We start from the raw sequence: 17,601 nt of genomic DNA on the forward strand, positions 1-17,601 counted from the left end.
TGTCCCCTTTCCCCAGGGAGAAGACAGGCTTGCTGGAAAGACCCAAATTTAGGGTCACCACACCTCAACCACAGTACTCGACCACAGTACCCAAACAGAAGTGGGTCTCACACAGGGGTGGCCCCATTGGTCACAGTATACTCCGAGCTTGCCACGTGCCAGTCCTGTCCTAAACACTGGGGTACAGCAAGGGACGAGCCACACATCTGCTTCTGGGTGCCCGTGAGAATGGGGCAGTCTCCCAGCTGCTCCCGGCACCCACAGCGGACAGCTGCATGTGGCCCCTTGAGGACAGGGGTGCACACCCAGGGCCTGGCCTGTGCTGGACACAGAGCAGCAGTGGAGCAGCGCCCTTGAGGACAGGGGTGCACACCCAGGGCCTGGCCTGTGCTGGACACAAAGCAGCAGTGGAACGGCGCCCTTGAGGACAGGGGTGCACACCCAGGGCCTGGCCTCTGCTGGACAGAGAGCAGCAGTGGAGCGGCGCCCTGGGGGAGGGCGGGTGGCAGGTGAGGAGCACCACACATGGTGGTCAGAGCAGTGCGGGTGTGTCCCTAAGTCTCTGCAGGGAAAGGAAGCTGGGCTGGCAGAGGATGGGGCAGGCCCTTGCAGGGCAGGCACTGGCAGGACATGCCCGGGGGCTGGGCGCCAGCTTCCTCGGCTCCGAGGGGACCTGCCAGGCAGGCCTGGCAGCAGCTGCCTGAATGCTCAGCCCACTGGGCAGCCTTCGGTGCACCTCCTGATGAAGTCCGCCATCCAGCTCACCACAGTGCACACTGCATGCTCTCTCAAAGGTCTGACCCTTCAATTAGCAAAGCAAGTGGTTCAATGAAAATGAAATCCTGCCTGTGATGCCACCAGCACTCAGCTGCTGGGCCAACCTCCCTGCACAGAGACCCCCCCAGTCATGGCAACTGAGGCCCAGAAGATGCGGCTTCCTAGCAGCAAGAGCCTGCTTGTTCCCAGGCCTGGCTGGCTCCCACGAGGCTCCACCTTCCAGCACAGGCCCAGGCTGGGGTTCCAACTGATAGAGATGTGTGGACGCCTGCAGGGTGTAAGGAAAGAGGAAGAGGGTGGGCAAAAGCGGCAGGCAGGGCCTCCTAGCTCTGGCTGCCCCTCCAGGTCCATGGGTACAACAGAGGTCCCCTGTGCTGGAGACTTCAAAAGTTGCACCAACCGCTATAAACACACAGAAAACATGGTCCCAGCAGAGTCAGCGGAGACTGCAGACTGCAGAGTCCGCGCCTCCCTGACCTCCGTGCAACCTTCAGAGAATCGCTCCATCTCTCTGAGTCTATCCACATAATCCAAAGTGCGGGAGCAACTTGCACCCCGCGGGGCTACTGAAGGGGTGAGAAAAGGACAAGGGTGTGTCTCAGGAAGGGAGACTCCACATGTGTCTTGGTGCCCTGTTTTCCCCTGAGGGGAACTTGAGAATCGCAAGGGCGACCCTGGGGCCCAGTGAACCCTGCCGTGGTCTGAATGTTCGTGTCCTCTGCAAGTTCCCACTTTGAAATCCTGCCTCTAAGGCGATGGCATCAGCAGGTGAGGCATTTGGGTGGTGAACAGGTCATGAGGCAGAGCCCTCATCAGTGGGATGAGTGCACTTGTCAAATGGACCCGAGAGCGCTCCAGCCGTCTTGCCACCATGTATGGACACTGCAAGACGTCAGCAACCTGCAACCCAGAAGAGGGCCCCCCAGAACCACCCCTGCTGGCACTCTGATCTCAGACTTGCAGCCTTCAGAGTGATGAGAAATGAGTGTCACCAGCCAGTTCATGGTATTTGTTCACCAGCCTGAATGGACTGAGAGGCTCCATGGCCTGGAGAAGGTGTCAGGCAGGGAGACAAAGCCAGCTGGAGGGCCCACCCAGACACGGGACTCCCAGGGCCTGGGCATGGGGGCTGTAACCCCGAGTGGCAGACCCGGGGCCTGGAGTGCAAGGGAAGCGTGTGCCGAGCCATCAGTGGACACCCCGCAGAGAGGCCAGCCCTTCCTTGCCCTTCCCCCGGGCCAACAGCTTCAGGTGGATCAGCAGAACCTGGGCAGAGCAGGGAGAGCCACACAGGACCCTAGACTCAGGAAGAGAGGGAAGCACTCCTGAGGTCACACGGGAAGCAGAGGGCAGCTACTGGCAGTGCCCCACACCTCAGGCCTGCCCTCCTGTCCCGTCTCTCTGCTGTGCCCACCCTGCCACCTCCCCCCGTCAACAGGGGACATGGCAGCACCCTCAGAGCCCATCCCTCCAAGAGCACGTCCCCTCATGTTCTCCGCAGACACTCCTCATCCAGCAGCCCAGAAACCAGCGGGTGACTTGGGACAAAACATACTCCAGCTCTTCATCTCATCAGTTACCCAAGATCTACCCCAGATAGACTAAAGGGCTACATCACTTACAAATAAATCAAAAGTAAAACATTAAGACAGCCCCAAAGAAAACATCTACCAAATACAAAAGCAATGTTATCCACACACACGAACACAGACTTGGCAGCATACTAAAAAAAAAAAAGCTTCTATAAGTTAAAATGCAATATAGGCAAAATTAAAAGGCAAAAGATAAAGTGAAAACATATTTGCAACAAACATGACAAAGGCTGCTACCCTCAATAAATAAGGCCCTCTTACAAATTCACTTTTAAAACATTCAGACATAACATGAACTAAGTCAGGGCAGCGTGCAGGAAGGCAGGCGAGCGCCCCACCAGCATGAGAAATAACCCAAGAATCGCAGGAAGGCTGCTCCCAGCCAGAGGACGCCAGCACCTGTCATTGGGTTAGTGCTGGTGCATAACTGGGGGAACAGCAGGGACCCCAGCCTCAGACACAGCTTGTGGGGGTGCGAAGCAGCACAGGCCCCTGCAAAATGATCATGCAGAGGGACCCCTCTTCACTGCACCCCCAGAGCTCTGCTCCAAGGAATCCAGACAGAAACTACCAGAAGCTGGAAGCACTGGAAACAAAAATCAAGTAGCTGGAAACGTCCTAAAGACTCAATAATAAATAAATAGCAAACCGCGCTACACATTTATATCATACGCAGCATCTCTAACCAGGGTCTAAACACGTGTCTTTAGTGATGTGGGTAAGTGCTCAGAGATGCCGAAGTGGATGGGCTGCATGTGCGTGCGTCACACAGCCATCCCACACAGGGATCGGCGCAGTGAACTACGCGGTCCTTTCTGATATCAAGATGCAGCAGTCCCTGATCCAGCCATTGCCACCCCCAAGCACTTACTTACACGCTGGAAACGCGCGACCCCAAGACCCCGTACACCATGGTCAGAGCAGCCTTGTGCCGATCGCCCCAAACAGCCCAGGACACAGGACAAACCCTGGTCTGTCCACACACGGGAACACCACTCAGCATCACAAGGGAGAAGGCTCAGATGCCACACCCACAGTTCAGGAAAGCAAAAGCAGCCAGGCCAAAGAGAGTCATGCTGTGTGATACCATTTACAGAAAATTCTAGAACAGGCAAAACTCACATGTGGTGACAGAACTCAGAAAGGCATGGGAGGGGCACAAGGGACCCTCTTGGGGTGGAAGATCACCTTCGTGGCACGAGCAAAGGCAGCCGTCAAAACTCATCACACGGAACACTGGGGAGCTGTGTGTCCTACTGTGTGTTAATTATACACGCTCGAAGTTTGTGCACTTGCACAGCAAAAAGACTAGAAGGAGATCTATTACAAAGCCGAGAGTAAAGTTCTCCCAGATGTGACAGCAGGCATGAGCCTTGAATCCACCGCTCAGGGTAAGAAGCCAGTCCCAAAGCACCACGTGTCATCCAAGGTCATTTACAGGAAATGCTCAGAACCCATAAATCCACAGAGCCACAAGACAGATTAGGGGTTGCCCAGTGGTAACAAGGAGACAACCTCAGTAGCTGCTCCTGGTGGGCCTCAGGGAGCCGGCAAGCTACCGCCCAGAGGTCCTTCAAGGTGCACGGACGGGCGTGTTAGGTACTCCAAGGGGCACGGGTGTGTTGCCAACAGCCCACCACAGGCCCAGCACCCTTGGTTCCACTGCAGCCTCTGAGTGTGAGCTCCTCTGAGGCCCTGGGTGGCCCACCCTTCACCACCCAAGGCCGGCCTGGGCAGACACCCTTCCCACCACCAGGCTCTGTGGTCGCCAAGCTCACAGGGCACTCTCATAGCTCCCTGGATGTGGCTCTCACGCCAGCCTTGGGAAGACTAGGCTAGCAGCATCCCTTTGCAGAGGACCCTCAGAGCAGGGGACCAAGCCCGCAGCAGATCAGCACAGATCAGAGCAGCTCACACACGTCCTCCAACCCCACGTCAGCGCCTCAGCAGCAGATGCGGCCTCAAGTGCATCAGTCTCTTCATCTGTAGAGTGGGCACGCCTCAGCGGGCCGCTGCCATCAAAGACAGACCGTCCGCCACGGAGTGGGCACCACACCTCTGAGTAAGCCTCCCGGGGCTGCCTCTCCTAACCCCCAGACTCAAATGCCCCCAACCTCGCCCTCCCAGTGAGCAGCGGCTCTGCACTCATGCTGCACTCACGTCTGGGGCCAGCCAGCAGGGGGATGAGCCGCACGCTGGATGATAAGCTACACTTGCCCAGAGGTGCTTGTCTGGGAAAAGGGAGAGTGGTTTCACAACTTCTAAAACAAACACGACCAACACCAATCCTGCCGGGGGCACGATGGGGAACGGGCTGGGGAGGCCCACTTGTCCTTACACCTTCATTTCCTAATTCAGTTTCCAGGGTTCAACGTGCCATAGGTACTTCCACACCCTTGAAAGCCCTTCTCTGCCTGACGGGGAGGCGCCAGACCACACAAGAGACAGGAGACCCCACCAGACAGACGCAGCCCCCAGTGCTCCGCCCAAGCCCCCAAGTCAGGTGCAGGGCCTCAGCTCAGGGCTCTAGCTTCACGGGTGGGGCCAGGGCTGCCTCAGCCTCCAGAGCTCCAGGCTGCTGACGTAGGCCTGGCAGGGCCGGGGGATGCCCCAGTGCCACCCACCCAAATCTGGCTAGATCTACAGCCTTCAGCAGGCTCTTATCCCAAGCAGGGCTCTGTGGTCCCTGAGGGAAAGGAAGCATCTAATCCCCCTCTCCCCAGGGTCTGAAGGGCCTTCCTGTGCCTCTGTCCCCAGCAGAAGAGAGAACTGACACTGGAGGGAGAGGGCAGGAGAACACATGAGTCCCGCACACTCCCCACTGCCAAATCTGCGCTGGGAGTTCCAGGTCACAACAACAACAAGAAGAGTGGGGAGGTATGTGGACACCGAGGCCAAGCTTTGTCCAGGGCGTACCACGTCGCCAGGCACTGTCCTAAGCCCTGAACTCATTCCCACGTCCCAACAACTCCACAGGACAGAAACGGAGACACAGACGAAAGAACAAGGAGAGCCTGCAGCAAGTCGATGGGGAGGCCGGGCCTTGCCCTCTGCAGGTGGACGCAGAGCCCGGGGTCCCACCCACGGCCAACGGCCCCTTCCTCCTTCAGGGCACCACCGGACACAGCAGCAGCAGGCCACAGAGCAGGGAGGGGGCAGCTGGGACGCTCAACTGGGGCTCTGTGGGCCCAGGACAGGCTCATGGCATCGTGGAGCCTCCTGCGGGATGAACTGCATGCAGGGCAGAGGGGACAGACCGTGAGGCGATGTGCCCCTATCACGCTGCATCCTGACCCCACCCCCCACCCCTGCCCTCACCTACCCCAGGCCACCCCACTTCTCACAGCAGCTCCTCCATGGGGCTCCCCAGCCAGACTGTGGGCTCCCTGCAGAGCCCCTCCCTCTGTCCCCTGCCCAGAGGACAGTCCTGCCTCCCTCACGGGGAAACAGCAAGTGTGGAAACAAGCTGTGTGGTGAGGCTGAAATTTGGTAAAATACCCGTAACGAAAAAAGACTGCAAGAAGAAAATGTTCCAGGAAAGTCTGAGTGGCCGCCAGGGACGGCCCACGGCGGTTGCCACCGACACCACCTGCTGACAGGCGTGGTCTGAGTTTTCTACAAGGAACGAGTACTACTCTTAGGAAGGTGAGATAAAGTCCTTTTAAGAAATAATAAAGGGGGGAGAAATGCTGCAAAATCTTCCAATGCCCTTCCCTCCTCGCCCTCACCCCCCCACACACACATGCACCTGCACACACACCTTCACAGCTGGCCTCCCAGCATCACCCACAGCAAGTCCTTGGCTCCAGCCTCAGTCCCAGCACTGCAGACTCAAAGCAGGCACACAGCTTCCCAGGCCTCAGCAGCCAATCAGGGCCATGAGGGCCTTGCCCTGGCCCAACTGCTGGGCTCCAAATCATCTTCAGAATCAGTGCCAGAAGTTGCTCCCCTGGGAATCCTGCCCGCCCTTGTCCCTCGACTCCTGGAGCACTGGGGAAACTCCTGTCTCCACAGCATCCACCCAGCCCAGGTCCCTGTCGGGCCATGGGCAGCCCAAGGCCACATCTCAGCCACCTCCATATGGCCAGCACCTGCCCATTCTGTGACAGTCCCAGGATGAATGGCTAAACCCCAGGGCCGGGCAGCAGGTGTCCAGGGAAGTGAGCTGCCCAACGCCCTCCTGTCAGTGCTGGGGGAGCCTCCGGCCTCCCCCTTCCAGCACCCAATGGGGCCTCCCCTTGCTAAAATCTATCAGCGCCCCCCCACCAAGCACAAGGGTGGAAGTTAGGGTGGGCTCAGGGACGGTGGCACAGGCAGGAGTGTGTCCTGGAGCTCAGCGCCCTTGTTGGGAGACCCAGAAGCAGAGGCAGGCGCCCAGTAGTGCTGAGGTGTCTGGCGTGAGGCAGGAGAAGGGCAGCACCCAGGAGAGCCACACACCTAAACGAGGAGGAGCTGCGCGGGGCAAACCACAGAGTCTTCCGGTTTCCTTCAGTGGGAGTATCGGCCCCAGGCTGTGAGCAAGTCCCCAACCCCAGATGACCTCGGCAAGCACCGTCCCCTCCCCGCAGCTCGGCGTCCTGGGCCAGCCCCTAATGGAACAGAAGACAAGCCCTGCCTGCCTTGGCATCAGGAACAGGCAGCATCCGCGGGTGCCACAGCTCATCCTGCGTGTGGGAGACACTGAGTCACGGCCACGGCTCATGCCCACACCCACTCTCAGACACTGCCCAGTCCTCCCCTCGGTGAGCAGGCCGCCACCTCCTCCTCTGACGGGTACCTGACACCCCCCCACACACAGGCCAGATGCTCGGTGGGGGAGGCCTGGCCATGCCCAGGCCCACGCGCCTCTGCCAGCATCAGCCCTGTGCAGCCTCCGTGTGGAGTGGGGCCCCTGCGCATGGGCATCCGAGTGGCATGTGTGAGCGTGTGTGCTCGTGTGTGCGACAGAGAGCCAGAGGAGGAGGAGGGCCCAGCTGGGGAGCTGCAGTTACACGAATCAGTGTTGTTATAGCAACTTCAACTCCACATCAAGCAGAATGCCAGCCGGGCACCCCCCAGGCACCTCGTAGACCACGCCCAGAATAAGCGGTGGAGAAGCACCGATCGCTAACGGCACAAATGGGCAGTCAGAACACCAGCAACACACATCCTTTCTCCCTCCCAACCTCTACCACTCCCTGGGAGGCCGGCCTCTGCCCACTGACCAGCTGCCAGCACTGCCCACCAGTCCCTTCTCCCCGGGATGGCAGCAGCAAACAGCAAGATGCCAGCGCCTGAGTCACGTGGGCAGGGGGGAGGGAGCACCGCTGCACGCAGCTGCACACAGCCCAAGAGTCATACTGCGCCCTCAGGCAGGGACCTCCTGGCAGAGAGAAGGTCCGGCCATGGGGTGGCCAGGAGAAGCAGAGCCACCCACTGTCACCTTCAGGCCATAAGGAGGAGGGGACCCATGGGCCCCCTCTACTCAGGCACATTTCACTCCAGAGGAAAGCTGTTCACTTCACCAGAGGCCAGCTTTCCAGGAGAGAAGGGGCCCGGTAGGCCCTGCCTAGAGCCAGTGGCCGTCACTTCAGTGAGCTCCCAGGTCTGTGCTGAAGGCACTTTTCTGTCCTTCCACAGATCACAGAGTTGGAGATCAACCACGGAGTGGGCCCGGACCTCGTCCAGGGTGGAGGCAGCAGGCAGCAGGCGGTAAGGGCCCGAAGTGCAGGCTCTTCACCACCGTGCTGGAAGCACAGCCTCAGCCGAGCAGGGTCTGGGGGGAAAGGAGGGCAGGGGGGCAGGGAAGGGGCCTCAAGGGAAGGTGGGAACCCTCTCTGGAGAAGAGCACAGGGACCCACAACCGGACAGGGAAAGGCTGGCTCTAGCCCTGCCTGGGACCAAGAAGAGCCCCATCATGCAGGTGGCTTTCCTACAGGCAGCCTCAGAAACAGGGGTGGAGTCACAGGCCACAGGACCTAAGGGAGGGGAGACAGGAGGACCGGGGTCAGTGTGCGTGGAGAACAACCCAGGGTCAGGCTGGTCAGCAGCAGCTGAGAGAGACCTGGAGAAAGACAGGCCGGGGCAGGGCACAGAGGCTGGGTAGGATGTGTGGTCAGAGAACAGGATGCTGCCACTTCAGGGCCCAGAGACAAGGCACCACCCAGGACAGAGTGCAAATGCCAAACAGCCATCCTCTGTGGGAGGTCTCAAGCACAGCTGGCCAGGTGCTGTCCGCAGTGCTGAGAGCCACAGACTGCAAGCTGCCCCCACCAGCCTAGTCCACACCCACTAAAGCCTCAGGGGGTCTTCCCTCCCCCAGCCTCAAGCTCAGCACCTGCCAGGGCTGGAGGCCCTACTGTCATGGCAGGGGGCAGGGGTGTGGATGCATCTTTGCTAAGTGCCTACTGTGTGCAGCCACCAAAAGAGGCATTGGAACATTTCCTTTTTCAATGTTCACAACCCTAGGAGGTTATCAAGGTGAGGAAACTGACCTCGAGTGTAAGTATGGCTACGTACATATTTTTCCTATTTCCTTCTAGAACTCACCTTAAAACAACAAGGAGAATGCCCCCACCACTGCTACCAAATTAACAAAAAGTTTGAAAATCCAAGCTTCATGTTGAGAAAAAACAGGAAATAAATACAATCTATAGGCCCTAAAGCACAAGTGAGGGCTATGACCAAGAACAGAGAGGGCACGCAGGGCCCACGCAGAAGGGAGTGAAGCAGCACTCACGGTGGAAGGGGTGCAGTGCAGCACCTGCAGAAACATGCTCTCTGAGCGTGGCCACTGACCCAGAACTCAAACGCCTTTCTTTGTCACACCACCAGCAACAGAACCGGGTGAGAAGGGTTGGCGTCAGGAGCCTCCTGAACAGTCGACAGACCCAAGCAGCAGAGTAGCGACCACACATGGAATCACTAAGAGAGCCACATGTGCAGTCTGCCTCCGTGGCAGGGCTGTAGGAGAAGGACAGGGCCTCTGGAAAGCTACTGCGTCCCCTACATCCCCATCTCCTGCCTCTCTGAGAAGGAAGCTGCGAGGACTCTTACAAGGAGCTGGCCCAGAAAAAAACTAACACATTCTAAAATGAAATAAAACCCAATAGCCAAAATAATCTTGAAAAAGAAGAATTTGGAGGCCACATTCTTCCTGATTTCAAAACATGCTACAAAGCTACAGTAATCAAAACAGTATGGTAGGGCATGAAATCAGATATATAGACGCAAAGAATAGAATAAAGAGCCCAGAAATAAGCCCTGGTGTATACATAGTCATATGATCATCAACAAGCATGCTAAGACTATTCAATGAGAAAAGGATCATCTTTTCAACAAATGGTGCTGGAAAGACTGGATAGCCCCATGCGAAAGAATGAAGTTGGATCCTCACCTTAAACCACACACAAAAATTATCATGAAATGTATCAAAGGCCTAAAAGTAAAAGCTAAAATTATTAAACTCTTACAAGAAAACATAAAGGAAAACGTGCATGACATTGGATTTGGCAATGATTTCTTAGCTATGACAGACACCAAAAGCACCAACAAGAAAAGAAAAAAATAGATGGGATTTTATCAAAATTAAAAACTTTTGTACATGAAAGTACACTATCAACAGAGTGCAAAGGCCACTCACAACACGGGAGAAAATACGTGCCAGTCACGTGTCTGTTGAGGGATTAACATCCACAATAAGTAAAGAATCCCTACAACTCAACAACAACAAAAAAATCTGATTTTAAAAGTGTCACGCATGATAGAGACAAGAAAAGTGAATGAAATGAGGTGAGAGAAAGAGAGAGAAAGAAAGGAAGGAAGAGAGGGAGGGAGGGAGGGAGGGAGGGAGGAAGGAAGGCAGGCAGGCAGGAAGGCAGGCAGGCACTTATAAAGGGAGGAAAAACCAGCCAGGCCACAGATTCCTCTGAAACAACATTCGAGGTCAGAAGACAATGCAGTGACACCTCCAAGAAGCTGGAAGGACGGCGGCCCAAACCAAGGGCTCCAGCAACATTCAAACCATCCCGCAAGCCAAGAAGCCACAGCTTTGAATATGCAGCACTTAGGGACTGTTCCCACCCACCATTCTGAAAAAACACCTTCAAGACAAACCTCAGCCAATCAAAAGCAGACAGGGGAAATGCCATCAAAACGACTGTCAATGAGCATGAACTATTAATATATTTACCAGTAGATTTAAGACTAAAACAAATGTGAGCTTGGGGTGACAGAACAGAATGCAGATAAGCCCTGACTATGGAGTAATGAGTCAACTGATGACACCTGGGAAGGGAATGCGACAAGAGGGAGTGAGGTAGAATAATTAGCTCCTCATCTCATTAGTAAGAACTGGAGTCAAAGGATATCATTTAAAGCTGACATTTCAGTAACAGAAATACAAGTAGATTTAATAGTATAAAGGCAAACACTGAGAAAGGTACTATTGTCATCGAAAATTGGTGATGGGAGGAAGAAAACAAAATACATTCATTTTGTAATTACTCACAGGTGTACTAGTTTCCAATGACTGCCATATCAAATCAACACAAATGTAGCTGCTTAAAACAGACAAATTTGCTCTTTTACAGCTTCTGCAGGTCAGAAGTCCAGCTGGGCCGTGTTCCTACTTGGAGACTGGGAAAATAACTCGGATTGCAGGAAGAATCCAGGCTCCCGTGGCTACAGGACTGAGACCCTGTTTCCTTCCTGGCAGGGGACCACTCTTAGCCCCGAGAGTCCTTGCATCTAGGGGCCAGCAAATCCTTCTCACTCTTGGGACCTCTCTAACATCCTCCTTTACCACATAGCTCTCATTTCTTGCCAGAGAATGCTCTCTGCTTTTCAGGACTCAGATAATTCAGCCTTCTCAGGTAATCCAGGATAATCAATCTACTTTGAGATCCATACCCTTTAATCACATCTGCAAAGACCCTTTTGCCATGTAACATGACATGTTCACAGGTGTTAGGGACTAGAGCATGGCTATCTGGGGAAATGGGAGAACATTATTCTGGCTATCACAGAAGGTACTTAATAAATGGTCCCTCAACACGAAGTATTAGAGGCATTTATGAATTACATGAGATACTATAATATCTCATATAGACAAAAGTATAGACTCTCTTCAATATAAGAACTCTTTAAAATGTTTAAAAAGGAAAGAAAATGGACCACAGAGTAAAAGACTTAACAATACATGCGCACACAAAGCACACCACCACTCAGGTCAAATGTAGTTGACCTATCAATAAATGTACATTAGTTTAACTTCACTAGGCAAGAAAAAAAAAATTCCCCGATTGAATCACAAGGCAAAATCTAACTTCACATGGTATAAGAGACACATCTAAAATAATTCGGTAGAGTTAAAATTTTCTAATGGGCAAAGGTAGGCCAAGCAGATACAAACTCAAGAAAGCACTAGTTATGATCTTATAGTCAGACAAGTAGAAATGAGACAAAGAAGGGCACTTTGATCCTAATGCATGCACTTCAGAATAAAAATATAATAGTTATAAATAGCTATGCAACAAATCACATAGCAGCCAACATTCACAGGAGCCAAAAGGAGAAACAGAAATTTATCAATGGTAGACATTAATTCACTCCTCTTGGTCCACAACAGAGCAAGAGACAAAAACTAAGTAAGGATTACACATTACTTAAATAACACAATTAAGGCAGTAAAAGTGATTGATATACACATCAAACTTCTGTAACCCAAAACAAAAACCCAATCCTCTTTTCAAGCCCCAGTGTAACAGTGATGAAAACTGACTCCAAATTAGGAATGTAAGAAACCTTCCGAAACCCAAAAGTTCAAGAGGGAATAGTCAATATTCTCTCACCAAAATGCAATTAAAACTGGAATACTAACAAAATCAGGAAATTAAAAGACTTGTTACTTGGAAATTTTAAAACTTGCTCCTGAAAAACTCTTGAACCAAAAAGAAAATACAAACCAAAACTGCAGAACTTCTAAACAGCAATAAGGAAAATGTGTCTCATCAAAACTTAGGCATCAGCCCTTGAATACAAAATAAGTTTGAAAAGAATAATAACCCCTCCCCCTCCCCCCTCCCTTCTTCGGTCTCCCTTCTTTCTTCGGTCTCCCTCTGTTGCCGAAGCTGGACTGTACTGCCGTGATCTCAGCTCGCTGCAACCTCCCTGCTTGGGGCTCCTGTGATTCTCCTGCCTCGGCCTGCCCAGTGCCTGGGATTGCAGGCACGCGCCGCCACGCCTGACTGGTTTTTGTATTTTTGGTGGAGACGGGGTTTCGCCATGTTGACCGGGCTGGTCTCCAGCTCCTGATCTCGAGTGATCTACCCGCCTCGGCCTCCCGAGGTGCTGGGATTGCAGACGGAGTCTCGCTCACTCAATGCTCAATGTTGCCCAGGCTGGAGTGCAGTGGCGTGATCTCGGCTCGCTGCAACCTCCACCCCCCAGCCACCTGCCTTGGCCTCCCAAACTGCTAAGATTACAGCCTCTGCCCAGCCGCCACCCCGTCTAGGAAGTGAGGAGCGTCTCTGCCCGGCCGCCAATCGTCTGGGATGTGAGGAGCCCCTCTGCCCGGCCGCCCCGTCTGGGAGGTGAGGAGCGCCTCTGCCCGGCCGCCCCGTCTGGGAAGTGAGGAGCGCCTCTGCCTTGCCGCCCCATCTGGGAGGTGAGGAGCGCCTCTGCCCGGCCGCCCCGTCTGGGAAGTGAGGAGCGCCTCTGCCTTGCCGCCCCGTCTGGGAGGTGAGGAGCGCCTCTGCCCGGCCACCACCCCGTCTGGGAAGTGAGGAGCACCTCTGCCCCGCCGCCACCCCATCTGGGAGGAAGTGAGGAGCACCTCTGCCCGGCCGCCCCGTCTGGGAGGTGAGGAGCGCCTCTGCCCGGCCGCCCCGTCTGGGAGGTGAGGAGCGCCTCTGCCCGGCCGCCCCGTCTGGGAGGTGAGGAGCGCCTCTGCCCGGCCGCCCCCTCTGGGAGGTGAGGAGCGCCTCTGCCCGGCCGCCCCCTCTGGGAGGTGAGGAGCGCCTCTGCCCGGCCGCCCCGTCTGGGAGGTGAGGAGCGCCTCTGCCCGGCCGCCCCGTCTGGGAGGTGAGGAGCGCCTCTGCCCGGCCGCCCCGTCTGGGAGGTGAGGAGCGCCGCTGCCCGGCCGCCCCGTCTGGGAGGTGAGGAGCGCCTCTGCCCGGCCGCCCCGTCTGGGAGGTGAGGAGCGCCGCTGCCCGGCCGCCCCGTCTGGGAGGTGAGGAGCACCTCTGCCCGGCCGCCCCATCTGGGAGGTGTACCCAACAGCTCCGAAGAGACAGCAACCATCAAGAACGGGCCATGATGACGATGGCGGTTTTGTTGAAAAGAAAAGGGGGAAATGTGGGGAAAAGAAAAAGAGATCAGATTGTTACTGTGTCTGTGTAGAAAGAAGTAGGCATAGGAGACTCCATTTTGTTCTGTACTAGGAGAAATTCTTCTGCCTTGGGATGCTGTTGATCTATGGCCTTGCCCCCAGCCCCGTGTTCTCTGAAACATGTGCTGTGTCAACTCAGGGTTAAATGAATTAAGGGCGGTGCAAGATGTGCTTTGTTAAACAGACGCTCGAAGGCAGCATGCTCCTTAAGAGTCATCACCACTCCCTAATCTCAAGTACGCAGGGACACAAACACTGCGGAAGGCCGGAAGGCCGCAGGGACCTCTGCCTAGGAAAACCAGAGACCTTTGCTCATGTGTTTATCTGCTGACCTTCTCTCCACTATTATCCTATGACCCTGCCATATCCCCCTCTCCAAGAAACACCCAAGAATGATCAATAAATACTTAGAAAAAAAAAAAGAAAAGAATAATAAAAAATGAATCAAGCATTCACACCAGACATTTAGAAAAAGTAGAAGGGATTATTATTAGCAAAAACAAGGGAGTTTAAAAAGCAGAGAAATAAGGCAATTAATTTAATTTAAAAATTCAAAAGCTGAATCTTGGAAGAAAGAATAAAACGATAAAATGGAAACTATTCACTAACCTAACCAAGAAAAACAAGAGAAGCAACTGAGACGGAAATAACCCCAAAAACCAAAGATATTAAAAGAGTCACAGAAGATCATTTTACTCTAGCCTACATGAATAAATTTGACAAACGGGATGAAATTGATAATCGTTTGGGAAAATATTTACAAAACTGATCCCAAAAAGTTCAAACAGAATAATTTCCACAGGGAAAATAATAAAGACAAAATCATAAAAGAACTTTCATCCTCAAAATGAAAACAAAACAAACAAAAAAGCACCAGGCCCCAACAGTTTCACAGAGGAATCTAACCACTCTTTAGAGACCAGGCAATTCAGTGCTATTAAACTATTCCAGAGAATGGCATAAGAAATATAACTTCTATATTATGTTTACGAAGCAACTATAATGTTGATATCACAACCAAAAAAAGTGTACATACAAAACTACAGACCAACCTTAATTATGAAGAGCAATACACAAAAATCAATTAAATATCAGCAAAAAGTACATTCACCAGCACCTTAAAAGAATTATGTATCAGACCAAGTGAAGTATAATCAAGGAATTTAAGAATATTTCATTATTAGCAACTTCATTTGTATAATTCATTATATTAATATGTCTTAAGAAAAAAATCATATGATCACCCCATAGATGATTTTTTTAAAAAGCAACTGACAAAATTCAATAATGATTCTTGATTTTTTAAAAAGGAAAACATGAAATAAAATAGAAAGTACAGGTTTTTCATTAACATACCTTTCTCAATCCAAAGCCATACTCTGCTTTATGGAGTAACAGCAGAGACATTCCTAATAGGTATCTACTAAAAACACTATTAGCTACCATCATGCTGAAGGATCTAGTCCACAAAAATAGGTAAGAGAAAGAAACTAGAGTATAAAATTGGAAAGGATAAGGTTAACCATCACTATTTGCAGTTCACATGAATGGATACCTTGAAAACCCAAGATAATGAACTAAAAAAAAAAAAAAAAAAAAAGAAGAAAAAAACAATTTTTTTTTTTTTTTTTGAGACAGAGTCTCGCTGTGTCACCCAAGCTGGAATGCAGTGGGAGGATCTCAGCTCACTGCAACCTCCACCTCGCAGGTTCAAGTCATTCTCTTGCCTCAGCCTCCTGAGTAGCTGGGATTACAGGCACACGCCACTATGCCCAGCTAATTTTTGTATTTTTAGTAGAGACGGGGTTTTGCCACATTGGCCAGGCTGGTCTCAAACTCCTGGTCTCAAACGCCTGACCTCAGCCAGGTGATCTGCCTGCCCCGGCCTCCCAAAGTGCTGGGATTACAGGCATGAGCCACTGTGCCTGGCCCAAAATTAATATTTAGAATACAATAGTATTCACACACATATATGATAAATAAAGAAAAAAATATTCCTTGGAACAACAATAAAAGGGATAAAATTTCTGAGGATAAAGAAAACCTGACTCAAAACATACCACAAAGCTATAGTAATCAAAACAGCATGGTGATGACATAAAAACAGACATACAGCCTAACGCAACAGGATAGAAAGCCCAGAAATAAATCCACTCATTTATGGTCAAATGATTTTAGACAATGGTCCCAAGAATTCACAATGAGAAAAGGAGAGTCTCTCGATAAATGATGCTGGGAAAACTGCTTCTCTAGATACAGAAGAATAACAGTGGACACATCTCACACCATATACAAGAATCAACTCAAAATGGATTAAAGACAACCATTTAGTCCTAAAACCGTAAAACAACTAGAAGAAAAGGGAGCAAAAGCTCCATAACATCAGTCTGGGCAATGACTTTTTGAATATGACCCCAAAAGCAAAGGCAATAAAAGTGGAAATAAATGGGGTTACAGGATAATTTGGCAGTGTACATCAAAATTACAAAAGTGTGTACCCTTATTGACCCAGCACTTGTTCTGAGCATTTATCCTGCACATATGTCACACTTAAACATGTGCAAAGCAGCATATGAACTAGGCCACCCATTTTGTAATAGGAAAAGATAGAAAGTCACCTAAATGTCCAACCCCAGAGGCCTATGAAATCAGTCTGAGCATATCCACACCATGGAATCCTCTGTGACTGTCAGAGACAAGAAAGGAACCCTGGACTGATTCCAAAAGATCTCCACATCACTTACCACATTAACACTTCGCCAAGGGAGGGAGGGATCCAAGATGCAGGAATGTATCATATCATGACTTGTGAAAGAAAAAGCAAAAAAGAAATGTTTATGTTTGCTTGGAATGTATAATGAAGCTCTGGAAGGACAAACAGTTATTCTTTGCTTAACCATGGGGATACAATCTGAGGACTGTATCATTAGATGATTTCCTCACTGTGCAAACATCACAGAGTATATCTTCACACACCAAATGCTGGCGCCCAATACACACCCAGGCCATGTGGTAAAATCTATTGCTCCAGGCTATAAACCTGGACAGCAGGCAAATGTACTAAATGCCGTAGGCAACTGTAACACAGTGCTAAGAATTTGCATATCTATACATATCTAAACATAGAAAAGGTACGGCAGAAATACAATTTTAAGGATTTTTTTAAATGGTACACCTGTATAGGGCACTTACCATGAATGGGGCTTGCAGGACTAGAAGTTGCCTGTGAGCATCAGTGAGTGAGTGGCAAGTGAATGTGAAGGCCTGGGACATTACTGTACACTTCGGGGGACTTTATAACAGACGCTGTACACTGCTGGGGACTTTATAACAGACACTGTACACTGCGGGGGACTGTAACAGACGCTGTACACTGCGGGGGACTCTGTAACAGACGCTGTACACTGCGGGGGACTCTGTAACAGACGCTGTACACTGCGGGGGACTCTGTAACAGACGCTGTACACTGCGGGGGACTCTGTAACAGACGCTGTACACTGCGGGGGACTCTGTAACAGACGCTGTACACTGCTGGGGACTCTGTAACAGACGCTGTACACTGCTAGGGACGTTATAACAGACGCTGTGCACTGCTGGGGACTCTGTAACAGACGCTGTGCACTGCTGGGGACTCTGTAACAGACGCTGTGCACTGCTGGGGACTCTGTAACAGACGCTGTGCACTGCTGGGGACTCTGTAACAGACGCTGTGCACTGCTGGGGACTCTGTAACAGACGCTGTGCACTGCTGGGGACTCTGTAACAGACGCTGTGCACTGCTGGGGACTCTGTAACAGACGCTGTGCACTGCTGGGGACTCTGTAACAGACGCTGTGCACTGCTGGGGACTCTGTAACAGACGCT

General features: G+C 52.0%; 1 protein-coding gene across 34 annotated transcripts in view; it reads right to left on the reverse strand.

Annotated features, from left to right (window-relative positions):
* The window catches only part of TSNARE1 (t-SNARE domain containing 1), a 139,925-nt gene that overhangs the window by 110,459 nt on the left and 11,865 nt on the right, over positions 1-17,601 (reverse strand). For 22 of the 34 annotated variants that reach the window (XR_010141347.1, XR_010141346.1, XR_010141348.1 and 19 more), the window contains exon 1: positions 16,482-16,664. The exons of 11 other annotated variants lie outside the window; for them this stretch is intronic. Coding sequence is in view for 18 of the 23 variants with exons in the window: in XM_054518954.2 (XP_054374929.2) it covers positions 16,482-16,664 (183 nt within the window). In the remaining 5 variants the exon portion in view is untranslated. Of the gene's footprint in view, positions 1-16,481; positions 16,665-17,601 lie in introns of those variants that run through there. One more of the 34 variants, XM_063726855.1, reaches the window with a different exon arrangement.

Source organism: Pongo abelii, chromosome 7 (assembly GCF_028885655.2).
Source record: "Pongo abelii isolate AG06213 chromosome 7, NHGRI_mPonAbe1-v2.0_pri, whole genome shotgun sequence".
Lineage (NCBI taxonomy): Eukaryota > Metazoa > Chordata > Mammalia > Primates > Hominidae > Pongo > Pongo abelii.